This window comes from Trachemys scripta, chromosome 9, assembly GCF_013100865.1.
Source record: "Trachemys scripta elegans isolate TJP31775 chromosome 9, CAS_Tse_1.0, whole genome shotgun sequence".
NCBI classification, from domain to species: domain Eukaryota; kingdom Metazoa; phylum Chordata; order Testudines; family Emydidae; genus Trachemys; species Trachemys scripta.
In genome coordinates this window covers 77,155,202-77,171,477 of record NC_048306.1, presented here as the reverse complement: position 1 = coordinate 77,171,477, position 16,276 = coordinate 77,155,202, and the positions used below count along the sequence as shown (strand labels likewise).

At 42.0% G+C, this 16,276-nt stretch overlaps 1 protein-coding gene across 2 annotated transcripts in view; it reads left to right on the top strand.

Annotated features, from left to right (window-relative positions):
• Positions 1-16,276, top strand: part of ERICH6 (glutamate rich 6) — a 35,940-nt gene that overhangs the window by 13,405 nt on the left and 6,259 nt on the right. For both annotated transcript variants that reach the window (XM_034782218.1, XM_034782217.1), the window contains exons 7-15: positions 863-978; positions 3,655-3,717; positions 4,890-4,948; positions 5,050-5,166; positions 6,071-6,172; positions 6,252-6,409; positions 8,749-8,816; positions 12,258-12,415; positions 14,241-14,326. In XM_034782218.1, the coding sequence (XP_034638109.1) occupies positions 863-978; positions 3,655-3,717; positions 4,890-4,948; positions 5,050-5,166; positions 6,071-6,172; positions 6,252-6,409; positions 8,749-8,816; positions 12,258-12,415; positions 14,241-14,326 (927 nt within the window). The remainder of the gene's footprint in view (positions 1-862; positions 979-3,654; positions 3,718-4,889; positions 4,949-5,049; positions 5,167-6,070; positions 6,173-6,251; positions 6,410-8,748; positions 8,817-12,257; positions 12,416-14,240; positions 14,327-16,276) is intronic.

Sequence of the window (16,276 nt, the reverse complement as noted above, 5' to 3'; positions counted from 1 at the left end):
ACACCCGAGCAACGTAGCTGGGTCGATCTAATTTTCTAGTGTAGATCAGCCCTAATTTTAGATTTCATGTTATGCTTTAACTATAAATTGGATGATATAGCTGAGGTGGATTGTAATCTTCTGCATATGAAAGGAGTTGGAAATTAAGGGGATACGCAAGTGGATTTGCAAATTTTAACTCAGTGCTGTTTAAAATAGACTATACTTAAAGTTGATAACGTTTCACCTACTGAACATTTTTTCCTTCCCCATGCCTGCATCTATTATTTTGTTGTTTTTTAAGTTTGCTCATGACTCTTGGGTCCTTGGATTTGATTTATAAATCAAAAAGCCATAGATACTTAACAGGGTCTTTGTGATCAGACACAAGAAGAGAAAAGTCAAATATTAGAACAGTCAACCTTGATGGTTGAGCACAGGAATTTTAAATGCTGGTTTGATTAATCCTGGTTTCCCAGACTTGACATCTTTAATCTCAGTTCTTACCATGGAAGAAAAGAATTTTTGTTTTAAAGTATAAAACAAACCTAGTGTTCATTTACTTGCTTCTTAATGCTTTGAGAGAGAAACCAATCTGAGATTTTCATAGTTTAATCTCAAAGGCCCTTGTTTAAGGACCTTTTCGTTGTCTAGTCCATTGGAGACCTTCAGAGACTGACTTGATTGAGCATAAGTCTATAAATCTTACAGATAGCAAAAATAAGTTTCTAGGCCTTTAGTCCTACATACATGTGTTACTCTAAATTCTAATAGTGTATTAAACACTCAAGTTGGAAAAACCTCCTGCTTGAATAGATTTTCAAAAGCAACTTCTTTGCATCTACCATACATGATTAATTTGCGATTTGTGTTTTACATGTAGGGAAAGAAAAACATCTTATAATGTTGATTACTCAACTCAAGAGAAACCTTTAGGAATTTCAGTATCAATGCAGACGGAAACAAGCTGGATTTATGAACATATGTACAGAAAAAACAGTAAGAAATGGCTTTGCTAGTTCAAGTATCTGTTGCTTACTGTATAAGAGCCAACTTGTGTAGTAGTAATTGCACATTTATAGCATTTTTCTTCTAAGGTGCCTAGTAACCAAGGGTTTGTGTAATTCCTTATTTTACACGAGGGTAAACTTGACACAGAAGTCAAGTGACTTTCCCCAAGGTTCTACCACAAGTCAATGTCAGAGTTGGGAACAGAACCTAGGAGAGCTCCTTGCTATAACCACTTACGGTGACCAGATGTCCCGATCGTATAGGGAGAGTCCCGATTTTGGGGTCTTTTTCTTATATAGACTCCTATTACCCCCCACCCCCATCCTGATTTTTCACACTTGCTGTCTGGTCACCCTATAGCCACTAGATAGCACTTCTTCTAAATACAACTATTATTAAACATGTGACAGAATGTTCAGCTAGTAAGAAGAAAACCCAGCAGTCTGTGGGGGAATGCTCAGCAGATAAAAGACCTAGTTGTGTACCATATCCCTATGAAAAATAACTTTCAAAGCCTCTAAATAGAGTTGAAAATATATGGCCTCTTTGCTTCTGCTGCTCAACTGAGTCATCCAAATTGGACCAAATGTTAGAGAGGTGCATGACTGGGAGAATATCTTTTATTGGACCAACTCCTGTTGGTGAGAGAGACAAGCTCTTCTTCAGATCTGGGAAAGATACTCAGAGCATCACAGCTAAATGCAAGGTGGACAAGATTGTTTAGCATAAATAGTTAGCACATATTGTAAGGGACCATTCAAGGGAGAGTGGCCCATTAACACCTCTGCAGTCACAGGACAAAAAGAGGGGGTTAGTGGATTACAGATCTCTGTTTAGTCCATGATTTTTAGTGTCTGAAGTAATGAATTTAAGCTCCCAGGCTCATCTTTTGAAAGTGGATGAGGACTGATAGGTCATATATAGAGCGATCACTGTGTGAAAAGTGTGATAGGATGTTTTTATCATTTTCCTATTTCAATTCATTCGAGAGCATAGTGATTGTCTGGTTTTACTCACGTAGTTATTGGGACATTTAGTGCACCAGATGAGATACACCATATGTTGTGACAGGCATGTGCAGGATCCATGGATCTTGAAAGGTGTGTTGTGGGGAATATTGATCATAGCTGTGGAGATATGTCTGCAGGTTTTGCATCTGTTGTTCTGGCAGGGTCTGGTGCTGCTTTGAATTGGTGTGTCCTGGTCTGACAATAAGTTTGGAGAGATGGGGGCATTTGAAGGCCAGAAATCAGGGTTCAGAAAAGATTTCTTTCAGGATGGGGTCCCCATCAAATATTGGTTGTAGTTATTTGATGATATCCCATATAGGTTCCAGTCTGATGTGTAGGCAATAACTAGGGGTGTGCAGTTGGAGGGGATTTCTGTAGTGCAGGTTCTCTTGAGATATTTGGGTGGCCCATTCCATGATCGAATCTACTTCTCTGGTGGAGTGTCCTTGTTTGGTGAAGGAGGTTTTGAGTGTGTTAAGGTGTATATCCCAGACTTTCTCCTCGGAGCATATTCTGTGGTATCTGAGTGTCTGGCTGAAGATAGATTTCTTGTTTGGGATAATTATTGCATCTGTGAAGGTAGGTGGGATGATGTGTGGGTTTCTTGTATAGAGACATCTGTAGGATTCCATTGTTGAAGCTGATTGTGGTGTCCAGGAAGCTGATGCTGGTGTGGGAGTGTTCTAGAGAGAGTTTAATGGATGGGTGGTGGTTGTTGAAGTTGTGATGGAAATCTATGAGGGAGTTCAAGCCATCTGTCCAGAGGATGAAAATATTAATGTGTCTCAGGAATATCATTGGTTTTGTGGTGCATTTGTCCAGAAATTCTTCTTTAAGGTGGCCAGTGAGGAGGTTGGCACATTGGGGAGACATCCTAGTACCAATGGCTGTTCTCATGGTTTGGACAAAGTGTTTGTTGTTGAATATAAAAATATTATGGAGGAGGATGAAATGGACGAGTTTGGCAATGTGTTTGGGGTGGATATCTGAGGGTTGTCCATTGTCTTGTAAATATTTGAGGCAGGCAGCTCTGCCGTCATTGTGAGGGATGTTGGTGTATAGGGAAGTGACATCCATGGTGGCAAGGATGGTGTTCTGAGGCAGGTGGTTAATGTTGCAGAGTTTGTAGAAAAAGTTGGTTGTTTCCTGAAGGAAACTGGCTCAAAGGCTTGTCTCTAAATAAAAGGCGTGTCTCTAATATCCTGGGACCGACACGGCTACAACTACACTGCATCATCCAAATGCTATCTGCAGTGTTATTGTAGCTGTGTTGGTCCCAGGATGTGAGAAAGACAAGGTGGCTGAGCTAATATCTTTTACTGGACAACCACTGTTGATTGGGATATCCTGTACAAAAGGGCTGCTCAATTAGACTTTAATGGATACTTATTTGGAAAATCCAATACAAGCACACTGCAAGAGGAAATACCGGAGACAAGATGGAGCATCAAATGCCTGGGGCCTGTAGTCTCATGGCACCACGCCACTATATTAAAGAGAGGCCCGTACACAGTGTAGCAATGTATTTTGGTCTCCCTCTCTTGTGTTTCCTCTCCTCCAGCTCAGCATTCCCTGCAGCTCTTTTCTTTGACGAGATCAAACACATTGTCAAAGCTTGGCCACTGCCTGTGTTGACTGTGTATTTTAATTCTAGTTCAGAGAAAGACTGAAGAGCTCAAGAAAGACAGCATTCACATCGCTACTGCTGCTGGAAATGGTAAACTGATACTCAGAGGAGCTGCTTCTGCTTTCCCTCTTGGAGGGCTGCATTCAATTCTGGACACACTAATACCTATTGGATAGTGACAAAGGGCAGGGAACTCAGAAAAGAGCAGCAAAAATGGTTTGGGATTAGAAGGACTGACCAGATTAAAAGAACTAGAAGTGTGGCTTCTCTGAGCCATAACTGAGGGAATATGACTTGTTGCAAGATTGTGAAGGATGTAAATAGTAAGGTAGAAGGTGAATTATAAGGGGTGGCACAAGGAAATATAACTGAGTAATGGGATTCGTTGTACTGGATGTCAGGAAAAGCTTCCTGCCAACCATTTTTAGTGGATTGGGAATAGCTGTCTGAGGGGAGTGGTGGAAACCCCTTAATTTCGGATATTTATGTGTAGACTAAGGGCTTGTCTACACAGGCAACGTTAAATCGCTGCCGTGGCACAGCACTGGGAGAGAGCTCTCCCACTGCTCTAAAAACAACAAAAAAACACCTCTACAAGGAGAGTAGCTACCAGCGCTGGGAGCCCTGCTGTCCAGGGCTGGTGCACTGTCTATGCTGACACGTTACAGCGCTAAAACTTGCTGCGCTCAGGGGTGTGTTTTTTCACATCCCTGAGCGAGAAAGTTGCAGCGCTGTCAAGTACCAGTGTAGACAAGCCCAAAATATAGGAAACAGTCTTGCACTGGCAGGGGATGGATTAGAAGACTTAATAGGAGTTTCCCCCTCTAGCTTCCAGTCTCTTGCTTCTCAAGACAGCAGAGGTGGGAACTGCTTTAGACACTATAGCCCTGATCCAACTCTTTACTTAGATTTAAGCAGTGAGCAGTCCTGTTAACTTCAATGGGACTATTCCTTGTTTAAAATTAAGCCCATGCTTTACTGCACATGCTTAAGTACTGTATGGGATAAAGGCCTATATGTCCTTTCCCTGACCAAAGCAGGGAAGGGCTCCACACTGATGGACAGCAACCCTACCAATGGTTTAGGAGCAGTGTGTTGATAAGCTCCAAAGATGTTCCAGCTAGGTGGCATGTGTTAAGGAAGGGGAGGGGAGAGAAGGGGTGTTGAAAAGCCAGGGAGGGAATTCCTCCCAAGATGCTAGGAAGAAATGCTCTCCTAGAACACAATGCCTTCCCTAATTAATTTTCATTGCTGCTATTCAGATATACATGCAGTGCTGTCACAAGACCTCAGCAGTTTAGGCATTTTGTGCGACATGGAGGTATGGTTCTCCGGTCCCTACAATTATACATTTTATTCTTAACAATTTTCCCTCTGAAAAAGAGCTGACTCTACATTGAATTTGCTGTTTTCAAATTTAAGTTTAATGAAGACTTCATAAGGCTGTTTGAGGAATCTCTGCGCACACTGTCCCATATTGGGCCACCAACTATTCTAGCATATAGGCCAGAATCATCAAGAGAAGGCCTGGAGATACAGGTGATGTTTCTTTCTGCTACATGGTAGTGTGTTTGTATTAACCCCCAAGAGCCGCAGGAGGGAAAAATGAAGTCTGTGTAAGATGCTGCCATCTGTCAAATTCAACTTGCAAGGGTTTCATTAGCAGTGAGGTGGTCATTCACTAGGGCACTGAAATGTCTAATCCACGTACCAAAATACATTAGACTGTGCAAGCATCCCACACTATTTTATGCTGAGGATATGTTTCTAGGGCAAAATCTAGTTCTTTCACTAAAACTAAGATATACAATCTTATTTTGGTTTATGCATAATGATGCATGCACAGTACATAGTTCTGGGTACCCAAAGTGGTATATGTTTATCTAATAGAGACATCATTGCTTCAAAAATAAGACAATGGCCAAGCAATCTAAATATCATTCTGTAAGGGCTGGGAGCTGGAAGAAGACAGTGTTCCACTGACCAGAGCTGCTCTTTAAACACACCTGATCATTTATCTGAATTTGATCCAGGGCGCTGGGACTAAGAAACGTCTTGTAAAATAAATAAATAAATAAGCAAGCAAGCCACAGGGGAAGGAGGAAAAACGGTCTCTGAAAATACTTTTTGCCAGGAACCCAGGCAACAAAAAATTTGCAACACTGCTCAGGCTCCTCTATCACCAACTTTGCAGGATCCCTAATGAAATAAATTGGATAACTTACAGTGCTTGGCAGTCTCCTTAGAAAGTAAAAGGGAGCCATAGTCTTCAAACTGTCATGCTAATCAGCTCAGAAGCTTGGTTGTGCATGCATAGACTGAAATAAAGGACTTTAAAACATGGCGTTTTTGAAGGTGCCTCCTTTTCCTAGAATAGGAGGATTATAGAAACATCACATCACCATGCAAATCCTTGTTTTCCTCTCCCACGCCCCCATTGTAGATAGAAGAGGAATCTACTGCAACATGTGAGTACTGTGGCAGCTTGCTGAAATTATTTCCTTCCTATGAAGATCTTGACCCAACCTCTGAAGATTATGAATCAGTAAGCGATTGGAAAGAGTTAACAGAGCTTCTCCATGAATCACCCCCTACTGGAGTAACACCACTGCTTTGCTTTTCAGTTTTTCTGTTGTGAGCAAAATCAGGATCTCTATGAGTACATCATTACTGAAAAAAAGAATTATGAGAACGCTAGAAATAAGTCAATCTCCGTTGACTCTCATGCAGCCCACGGCAGTGAAGTGGACAGGCAGCAAGCAAGGGAGAAAGAATATCAAAGGTACCATTTGCTGGTAAAATATAGCGAACTGTGCAGTTAGTTTTTTTCGGGAACAACATTCTAACCTGGGGGAGACAATGCGGAGAAATTCAAAATATAGCAAATGGGAGTAAAAAGAGAATCTGCGCCAAACAGGAGGAATATATGTCAGGAAAAGTCCAGAGAGGGCCTGGTCAGCATGTGTTAGTATATGCCCCACTTGCACTGTCTTCTAACTTATATTAGTGACATCTTTGGCTTTAGTAATCTCCAGAAAGTAAATGAAGCCAGACTCATAATCGCAAACTGACAGTGTTTAGGGCCTAAGTCTTGCCCCAAATGCTTAAGCCACATTTTTCAGAGAGATACTGATTTTGGATGCCTTTGGTTTTGGGGTAATCAAACTGAGATACTTCAAACCCACTTGTCAGTGGTGCTGAATACTCCCAAAATTGACATGTATTTGGGTTGTGAGTGCTCAGCACTTCTTAAAAGTTATATTTGGTGTGTGTGTGTTTATGTAATGTATACATATCAGGTCAGTCCTTGGTGTCAAGGTGGCAGTGAAGATCAATGGCAACTGTCCTGCAATCCCACATTATTACTACTTCGAGAGGTCTATTTAGAGGGATTTATTAGATTGTTTTAGCATCAAGTGATACTTCTAGCAGTAGCAATACAGAAAAAAGGCCAAACCTTTCAGGTATGCAAGACAGCAAGATAATGAGAAAACAGTAAAAGGTTTGTCTGTTCTCTCCAAACTCCATCTCTACCTACAGTAGCAACACTATCCTGTACCATCAATCAAATGAAATGGTGACTTTATTGAAATCTCTCCTTCCTTAAAGAAAGAAAAAAGCAAAATAGGATGGAGCTGCAGAGAGTGGTAGAAATAGGCTAATGCCAGTACTCAGCGGTACAAATGTAATTCTTAGAGAAGGCATTGGTAGAGCCTTTTTCTTGTCCAAGCTGAAAGATAATAACCAGATAAATGAATTCTAACCCTCTGCACAACTAATGAGTAATAAAAAGAGATTAGCTGCATAGTGATATCCCCACTGCAGTATGAACCGGTCATCCATTTTACTGCATATCTTACTGTGCATGTCCAGTTTCTCGGCCCTTAAAAGGAAGCCAAAAGCCAGTGCAAATATCTGGGCCTACTCCATAAACTTAAAGAACAAAAATAAAGTGCCAGGGGAAATGTTAAGAACATTTCTATCCCTAAACGCTGAGTTACAGTAGGAGTTCCATGTACTCCTATAATTTATGTACTCCTATAATGTAAGTATATTGCACTATGTACCAAATTTATAATGTATTTGGCTTAATTTTAAACTTGGATAAAGAGAATAACATCACAGCATAGCATTAAATAACAGCCCCCAATTATCGGTTTTGTTTCTTCCTAATCTATTCTTGCCATGGCTTGCCCAGCATTGGTTATTAGGACAGATTCTTGAGCAGACTTTAGAAGTATGTTTAGCCAGCATAACATACCTGAAGCTGTGCTGGATACAAAACTGCAAGAGAGAGGCCATTATTTTCTGTATTAAGAAATCTGTGTAGTGTGGATAAATTCCAGTCATTCCATCTTGAAATCCAGTATGCCCACTGCCCTAGCTGTTTAAAAAGATGTTGCACATTATTTAAAGGCTGGGTCAGCTTGTCAAGATAACGCATGGCAGTATAGAAGTCTTCACCGTGAAATAAAAATCTGTCACATAGTCTGTTAATTTAGGGCTCATGAGACTTCACAGACATTCAGCGCAAAATAAAACCAGATCTTCTGACTCAATCTTTTATCGGACCCCAGCAGTTCTGAGCTTAGGAATTCTTCCTTTGTTTTCCAGCTCATCAGCGTTACTGGCAGAATTTTTATCATCATTTTATCACCACACTGAATATCCTCAGAAGCAAGAGAGAAAATTTCCAGCTCTGCCACCATAACACCATATTCTGTACTTTCCCTTATGTTCTGAATATCAGTTACAAAATATCAATTAAAGAATCTTGCAAGATGTCAAATCTCTTCTGTACAAGATGCATATTTACTAATGAGCTAAAAACTGTAATGTATGCAGAGTTGGTCAAACAATCAAGTAACAGTCAAATTTTACATCATACAGTAATCTATAAAAGGGCCCAATTCTCCTTTTGTGCACAGATTTCATAGTGGCATCATTTTACTGTAGCCAATGGAGTTACTTGCAGTTGCAGAAGTAAGAGGAGAATCAGGCCCAAATAGCTGTCAAATAGCAGCTCACTTGCATTACTGCTGCAAAGACATTTGAATTGCACTTGTACCTTTCGAAGCAAGACGTTTGGAATTTTATGTCCTGTATGTTTTTGCTTTATAGGCAACAGGAAAGACAAATAGCAAAACAGTTTGCATTCATGGCAGCAGAGCAGGCCAGCTTCGTTGAATGTGAGTTGGATTTTTTTTATTGTTACAATGAACTTCAACTGAAAATTTGTTCCAGAGTTGGAACGGGCTCTCTCACTGGATGTGGATTTCAATGCCTGCTCTCTAATTTATTATCAAGTGTGCCCTGCCTTTTACGTTAAGATGGCTCCTAACGTGAAAAAAGAAACAGGCCCAGTTGTGTTACACACTTACACAGGGTGGCGTCTCTCATTCAGACTTCAAAGGCTTATGCCTGAACTGTTTGCTTTAATATGCAATTTTACACGCACACAAGCTACCTTAATAGAACATGAAGGTTGCAAAGTCAAGCCCTGAAAAGTTAGGAAATGCCAGAATTAAGGTTGCCTGTGCAATCTTCAGTTGGCCTCTTTGTACATATGCATTATGACAGTCTGTAATTACAATTTTTCACAGGACCATGCTTCATTCAGTGCACAGGATGGGTGGTGCTCAGTTCATGAGAAGCTATTTGCACATTTTGTTTTATCCTCATTGTTCAATGTGTGGTCCTGAGCCTTATTTGCTGCACATTATTCAGAGTCTCTCCTGAAGTGAGAATTATTAATTTTCTCATGGGCTCATCACTGTAGTGTCTAAGTGCTTCACAAATATTAACTTATCTTCAAAAAACTCCAGTGACATGAGGGTTGGTATTATCCCCATTTTATGGCTGAAGAACTGAGGCACCGAGATTAAGGTAAAAAGTATATACTTATTTGGGCACCCAATTTGAGATGCTTAGGACCTGGTTTTTCAGTGTACTTATTATGTAGCACTTTATGTATTCAAGCACAGCTCCCATTGACTTCAGTTGCAGTTGTGAGTGCTCAGCACTTCTGTAAATTGAGCCCTGTGGTCTCAGGCTGAAAGGAAGAACACACAATTAGTGATCAACTGTGAAAAGTTTGATTTAAGTGACTTGCCCAGCATCACCTAGGAATGCTGTGGCAGAGGCAGGGATAGAATCCAATTATCCAGGACCACATTCAACTACCTTAATCATGAGACCATCCTTCCTCTTCCTGCAATCCCCAGCCTCATTCACTAGACAGCTTCCAATTTTGGGGGGTGGAGGTGGAGGGGAGAAGTAGGGGTCCTACAAAAAACAGTCTCCTTCACTGCATAGCCCTGATTTAGCCTCAAAGCAGATCTAACCTGTGCACTGAATGAGACAGGGGTCCTGTGTGTGTGGTGGGGGGCGGGGGGGGGAGAAGAATGTGATCATGTAATTAAAGACTGTATCATAATACATATACACCAGGGGGGGAAATTAAGGGAGCAAAGTAACCTTAACTCTGGCATTTCTTAACTTTGTAGTGCTTGACTTTGCAATCTTAATAATTTTCTTTTAATATAGGTTGTGTGTATAATGTCCTAGGATTTGAAAAAAGCAAACTGAAAAACATTCCTTCATGTGGCATCATATTGTCACCCATATGGGTCATCAGCAGGGTTGGAACCTTTGGATTCACTGCACAGACCTCTGTCACTTGAGCTGAGTAACTGATAGCATTAGAAATTTGTCATCCTCTATGCAAACCAGCACAGAGGGTGCAAGATATAGCCATTAAAAGTGGGTTTCACAGACATTTGTTGACAGAGGAATGGTGAGATTAAAGAATCCTGATTTTCATTCTGGGCTCTGAAAGTGACTGTGCACTAGTGCGCACAGACCCTTATGCCCTCTGCCCCTGTCTTCTCTTCCCCACCACTGATTCCTTGTCCCAATCCCATTCTCCTTTCCTACCCAGTCCTACTCTCCATACCTCTGGTCCATCATCTCAGTTTGGAAAGGACTTGCTGGGCAAGAAGACAATCTGTCTCTCCCCTTAAATGATAATTGGGAATCATTTAAGAACATCTTAGTAGGTGCCCAAAATATCAAAATTGAGGAAGGAGGCCATGCTGGTAAAAAACTGACTTGGTTTAGAGGGGAAGTAAAGACAGCTAAAAAAATTATATGTAACAAAGAAAGGGAAGTAGATAGGAATTAAATAAAATCAGAAGTTAGGAATTGTAGAAATTTGATAAGGGAAGCAAACAGACACAAGGAGAAATCTGTGGCCAGAAGAGTAGAGTTAAGGACAATAAGAAGGAGTTTTTAAAATGTTAGGAACAAAAAGAATCCTGACAATGGTATTGGTCCATTACTAGATGGAAATGGAAGAATTATCAATAATAATGCAGAAAAGGCAGAAGTATTCAATAAATATTTCTGTTCTGGACTTGAGGAAAAAAAAGTTGATTTAATCACATACGGTGATAACAATCTTTCCATTCCACTTGTATTTCTGGAGCATGATAAACAGAAGCTACTAAAGTTAGGTCCAGATAGCTAGCTCTTTTAAAATTCCTGGATGCATGTTGAGAGCTCACAAGATCATTAATATTGCTTTTCAATAAGTGTTGGAGCACTGGGGAAGTTCCAGAAGACTGGAAGAAAGCTAATGTGCCATTTTTGAAAAGGGTAAACCGGATGACCTGGGAATTATAGGTCTGTCAATATTGATCCCAGGCAAGATAATGGGAGACACTGATCATTAAAAGAGGGTGGGTAATGTAGTAAATGCAAATCAACATGCATTTATGGAAAATAGATCCTGTCAAACTATCTTGATATATGTTTTTGATGAGATTACAATTTGGGTGATAAAGGGAATAGCATTGCTGTAATAGACTTCTGTAAGATGTTTGACTAGGTATTGCATGATATTTTGATTAAAACTAGAATGATATGAAATTAACACAGCACACATTGAATAGATTAAAGACTGGCTAATTGTTAGGTCTCAAAATGTAATTATAAATGGCGAATTTTCATTGAGTGAGTGTGTTTCTAGTGTGATCCCGCAGGGATCTGTTCTGGGCCCTACACTATAACATTTTTATCAATGATCTGGAAGAAAGCTTGCAGAGGACACAGAAATTGTGGGAGTGGTAAATAAGGAAGAGGACAGCTCTGAGAGGAGGGAGCATGCCCAGTGAGGACAGAATTTTCAGAGATTTTAAGCTGTTAAGTTTTAGCAAGTCTCTACAGAGACTGAATTTTTCAAATGCTTATAACTTGGCCAAATTTGGGCAGATTTCCACAGGTATGGCAAAATCCACATCCTTGACACAAAGGCCACCCCTCAAGTGCCTGCTGCAAAGGAAGTAGGCGCCAGAGCGTTTCAGAGAAAAGGTCTCAAGAATTCAACAACTTATTTTTCCATAGCCGCCTTCTCTGAAATGGCCAATCTGTTTTGGCTGAAATATTCCAAAAAATGTTCAAGCCATGGCAGACACCCAGCATGGAAAATTTATGTGCAAACGGTTGAAGTTTGCAAGTTATAAGCAACTGAAAACAGGGTCTTCTAATGAGAAATGTTGGGCAAACTTAATAATATGTGGTGCTACTAGCACCCCACCTATAAATATGTAACTCTTTTCTTTTCTCCTTAGATTCAAAGCAACTCAAAACCATTTCCTACCAGCTCTCCCGTGAGCCACCTTCCCCTGGAGGCTGGACTCTCATGCCTTATGAGACAGTTGAGAGACTAGAGAAAGAGGAAATTAACTATAGTATTACTTGCTGTGACTTTACCATTGCGGGTGGAAAGGTAACAGCACCTGTACTTTCTCTGTGCTAGATCCCCACTCTTGGGTCTGACCCTTCCAGGGTGACATTCACCTCTGTGCACAAGGCCTTAAGAAGGGCCTTAGTGGGACTTAAATGATGTGTTGGCTTTTCACTGCCTCTGGTCATTGGGGTGAGTTTCACTCCCAGTGTGCAAGAGGCCAGGAACTCACAACACTGAGGAATTTAGAGAGCTGCTCCCTCCATCATGGTCTGACCCACAGTTCTGTGTCAGTTCCTTTATCAGAGAGACCGTGGCCAGCAAAGGAGCTTCATCCATTTGCTGCTTTGCCAGCAGCCATTGAGACAGTTTTAGTGACTTAAGCTTTTAGTGTTTCTTGACGGTCAGAGTCTTGCTAATTTCCTTTTCTTTTTGCCTTTACCTGGTAGTCCTCTCCATCTTAGCTTGTGTCTGAAGTGGGAATACAGTGCAGTCCTTCTGTTGAGGAACAAAATGAGCTGTAACACGTAGCAGGGGAACATGATCTAGTAATGAAAGCACTAGGCCAGCAGTTCAGGAGATCTGTGTTCTAATCCTAGAACTTCAAACCTCTCTGTGCCCGTCTAAAGTAATTGTATGGCCACCATTACCACAGGCATCTTATAGACTTTGGAGATGTCTACACTAGCAAGCTTACAGCCACACAGCTATACCAAAACAGCTGCGCCGCTGTAAGATCGCTTGTGTAGCCACTCTACGTCGATGGGAGAGAGCTCTCCTGTCAACATAATAAAACCACCTCCATGAGCACTGGTAGCTGTGTTGGCGGGAGAAGGTCTCCCACTGACTTAGCGCTGTGCACACCGGCATGTCTGTCGGTGTAACTTATGTCACTCGGGGGTGTTTTTTTCCACACCCCTGAGCAACATAAGTTATAAAGACAAAAGTGGTAGTGTAGACATGGCCTTAGATCAGGGGTGGGCAAATTTTTGGCCCGAGGGCCACATCTGGGTATGGAAATTGTATGGTGGGCCATGAATGCTCACGAAATTAGGGGTTGGGGTGTGGGAGGGGGTGAGGGCTCCAGCTGGGGGTGCGGGCTCTGGGGTAGGGCCAGAAATGAGGAGTTCAGGGTGCAGGAGGGGGCTCCGGGCTGGGGGAGTGAGGGCTGCAGCTGGCAGGGCGGGCTCTGGGGTGCAGGAGGGTGGGACTGAGGGGTTTGGAGAGGGTCAGGGGCACAGGCTCTGGACAGTGCTTACCTCAAGCAGCTCCCAGAAGCAGCGGCATGTCCCCCCTCTGGCTCCTACGTGCAGGTGTGGCCAAGCAGCTCTGCACGCTGCCCTGTCCACAGGCGCTGCCCCTGCAGCTCCCATCGGCCTTGGTTCTGGCCAATGGGAGCTGCGGGGCGGGTGAGGGGGGACACTTGGGTCAGGGTCAGTGTGCGGAGCCCCCTGGATGCCTCTACATGTAGGAGCTGGAAGGGGGACATGGCGCTGCTTCCAGGAGCTGTGCGGAGTGGGGCAAGCCCTAGACCCCACTCCCCAGCAGACGCTCGAGGGCCAGATTAAAACATCTGAAAGGCTGGATGCAGCCCTCGGGCTGTAGTTTGCCCACCCCTGCCTTAGATTGTAAAGTCTTCAGGCCACAGATCCAAGTAACATGGGGAGGGTGAGTGAGAGGGGGGAAAAAAATCAACATCAAGTTTTTTTAACTCCAAGCTAAGAGCCAGGCTTTCCTGAAGTGGGTGTAATAAGGCACTAAGCCCTTAAGAAGATAAACACATGAACAATTGGGAGATTGTGCCTTTAATAGTGAGGTTTATGTGAAGATCCAACTCATCATTTTTTTTCTTCTTTTTAATATGTAGCTAGTGAAGCGACAGTTCTTGGAAAAATACTACAAACATGGAGGAAAGTTCCTTACCATATTTCCAGACGGTACAGCACAATTATTGTATCCTTCACAAGGCTCATTTACCTGAGCAGTCCAGAAATTTGATCACATTTTAAAAAATTAGTTCCTTTTACCTCAGAGTAACTTGATGTATCACTCACATTTGCTACCGCAGCCCAAAAATGCTAATTTAAAAAAATTGATTTAGATTTTCAAGACCAACTAGTGACACCTTCAATGGCCCCTGATTTTCAGGAAGGACTGAACATCTGCCCTCTTAGAAGCAAGAGGAAGACCAAAGACAGGGTAGGCCCACTGCTTAGTGAAGAGGGAGAAACAGTAACAGGAAACTTGGAAATGGCAGAGATGCTTAATGACTTCTTTGTTTCGGTCTTCACCGAGAAGTCTGAAGGAATGCCTAACATAGTGAATACTAATGGGAAGGGGGTAGGTTTAGCGGATAAAATAAAAAAAGAACAAGTTAAAAATCACTTAGAAAAGTTAGATGCCTGCAAGTCACCCGGGCCTGATGAAATGCATCCTAGAATACTCAAGGAGCTAATAGAGGAGGTATCTGAGCCTCTAGCTATTATCTTTGGAAAATCATGGGAGACAGGAGAGATTCCAGAAGACTGGAAAAGGGCAAATATAGTGCCCATCTATAAAAAGGGAAATACAAACAACCCAGGAAACTACAGACCAGTTAGTTTAACTTCTGTGCCAGGGAAGATAATGGAGCAAGTAATTAAGGAAATCATCTGCAAACACTTGGAAGGTGGTAAGGTGATAGGGAACAGCCAGCATGGATTTGTGAAGAACAAATCATGTCAAACCAATCTGATAGCTTTCTTTGATAGGATAACGAGCCTTGTGGATAAGGGTGAAGCGGTGGATGTGGTATACCTAGACTTTAGTAAGGCATTTGATACGGTCTCGCATGATATTCTTATCGATAAACTAGGCAAATACAATTTAGATGGGGCTACTATAAGGTGGGTGCATAACTGGCTGGATAACCGTACTCAGAGAGTTGTTATTAATGGTTCCCAATCCTGCTGGAAAGGCATAACAAGTGGGGTACCGCAGGGGTCTGTTTTGGGACTGGCTCTGTTCAATATCTTCATCAACGACTTAGATATTGGCATAGAAAGTACGCTTATTAAGTTTGCGGATGATACCAAACTGGGAAGGATTGCAACTACTTTGGAGGACAGGGTCATAATTCAAAATGATCTGGACAAATTGGAGAAATGGTCTGAGTTAAACAGGATGAAGTTTAACAAAGACAAATGCAAAGTGCTCCACTTAGGAAGGAAAAATCAATTTCACACATACAGAATGGGAAAAGACTGTGTAGGAAGGAGTACAGCAGAAAGGGATCTAGGGGTTATAGTGGACCACAAGCTAAATATGAGTCAACAGTGTGATGCTGTTGCCAAAAAAGCAAACATGATTCTGGGATGTATTAACAGGTGTGTTGTGAGCAAGACACGAGAAGTCATTCTTCCTCTCTACTCTGCTCTGGTTAGGCCTCAGCTGGAGTATTGTGTCCAGTTCTGAGCGCCGCATTTTAAAAAAGATGTGGAGAAATTGGAAAGGGTCCAAAGAAGAGCAACAAGAATGATTAAAGGTCTTGAGAACATGACCTATGAAGGAAGGCTGAAAGAATTGGGTTTGTTTAGTTTGGAAAAGAGAAGACTGAGAGGGGACATGATAGCAGTTTTCAGGTATCTAAAAGGGTGTCATAAGGAGGAGGGAGAGAACTTGTTCACCTTAGCCTCTAAGGATAGAACCAGAAACAATGGGTTTAAACTGCAGCAAGGGAAGTCTAGGTTGGACATTAGGAAAAAGTTCCTAACTGTCAGGGTGGTTAAACACTGGAACAAATTGCCTAGGGAGGTTGTGGAATCTCCGTCTCTGGAGATATTTAAGAGTAGGTTAGATAAATGTCTATCAGGGATGGTCTAGACAGTATTTGGTCCTGCCATGCGGGCAGGGGACTGGACTCGA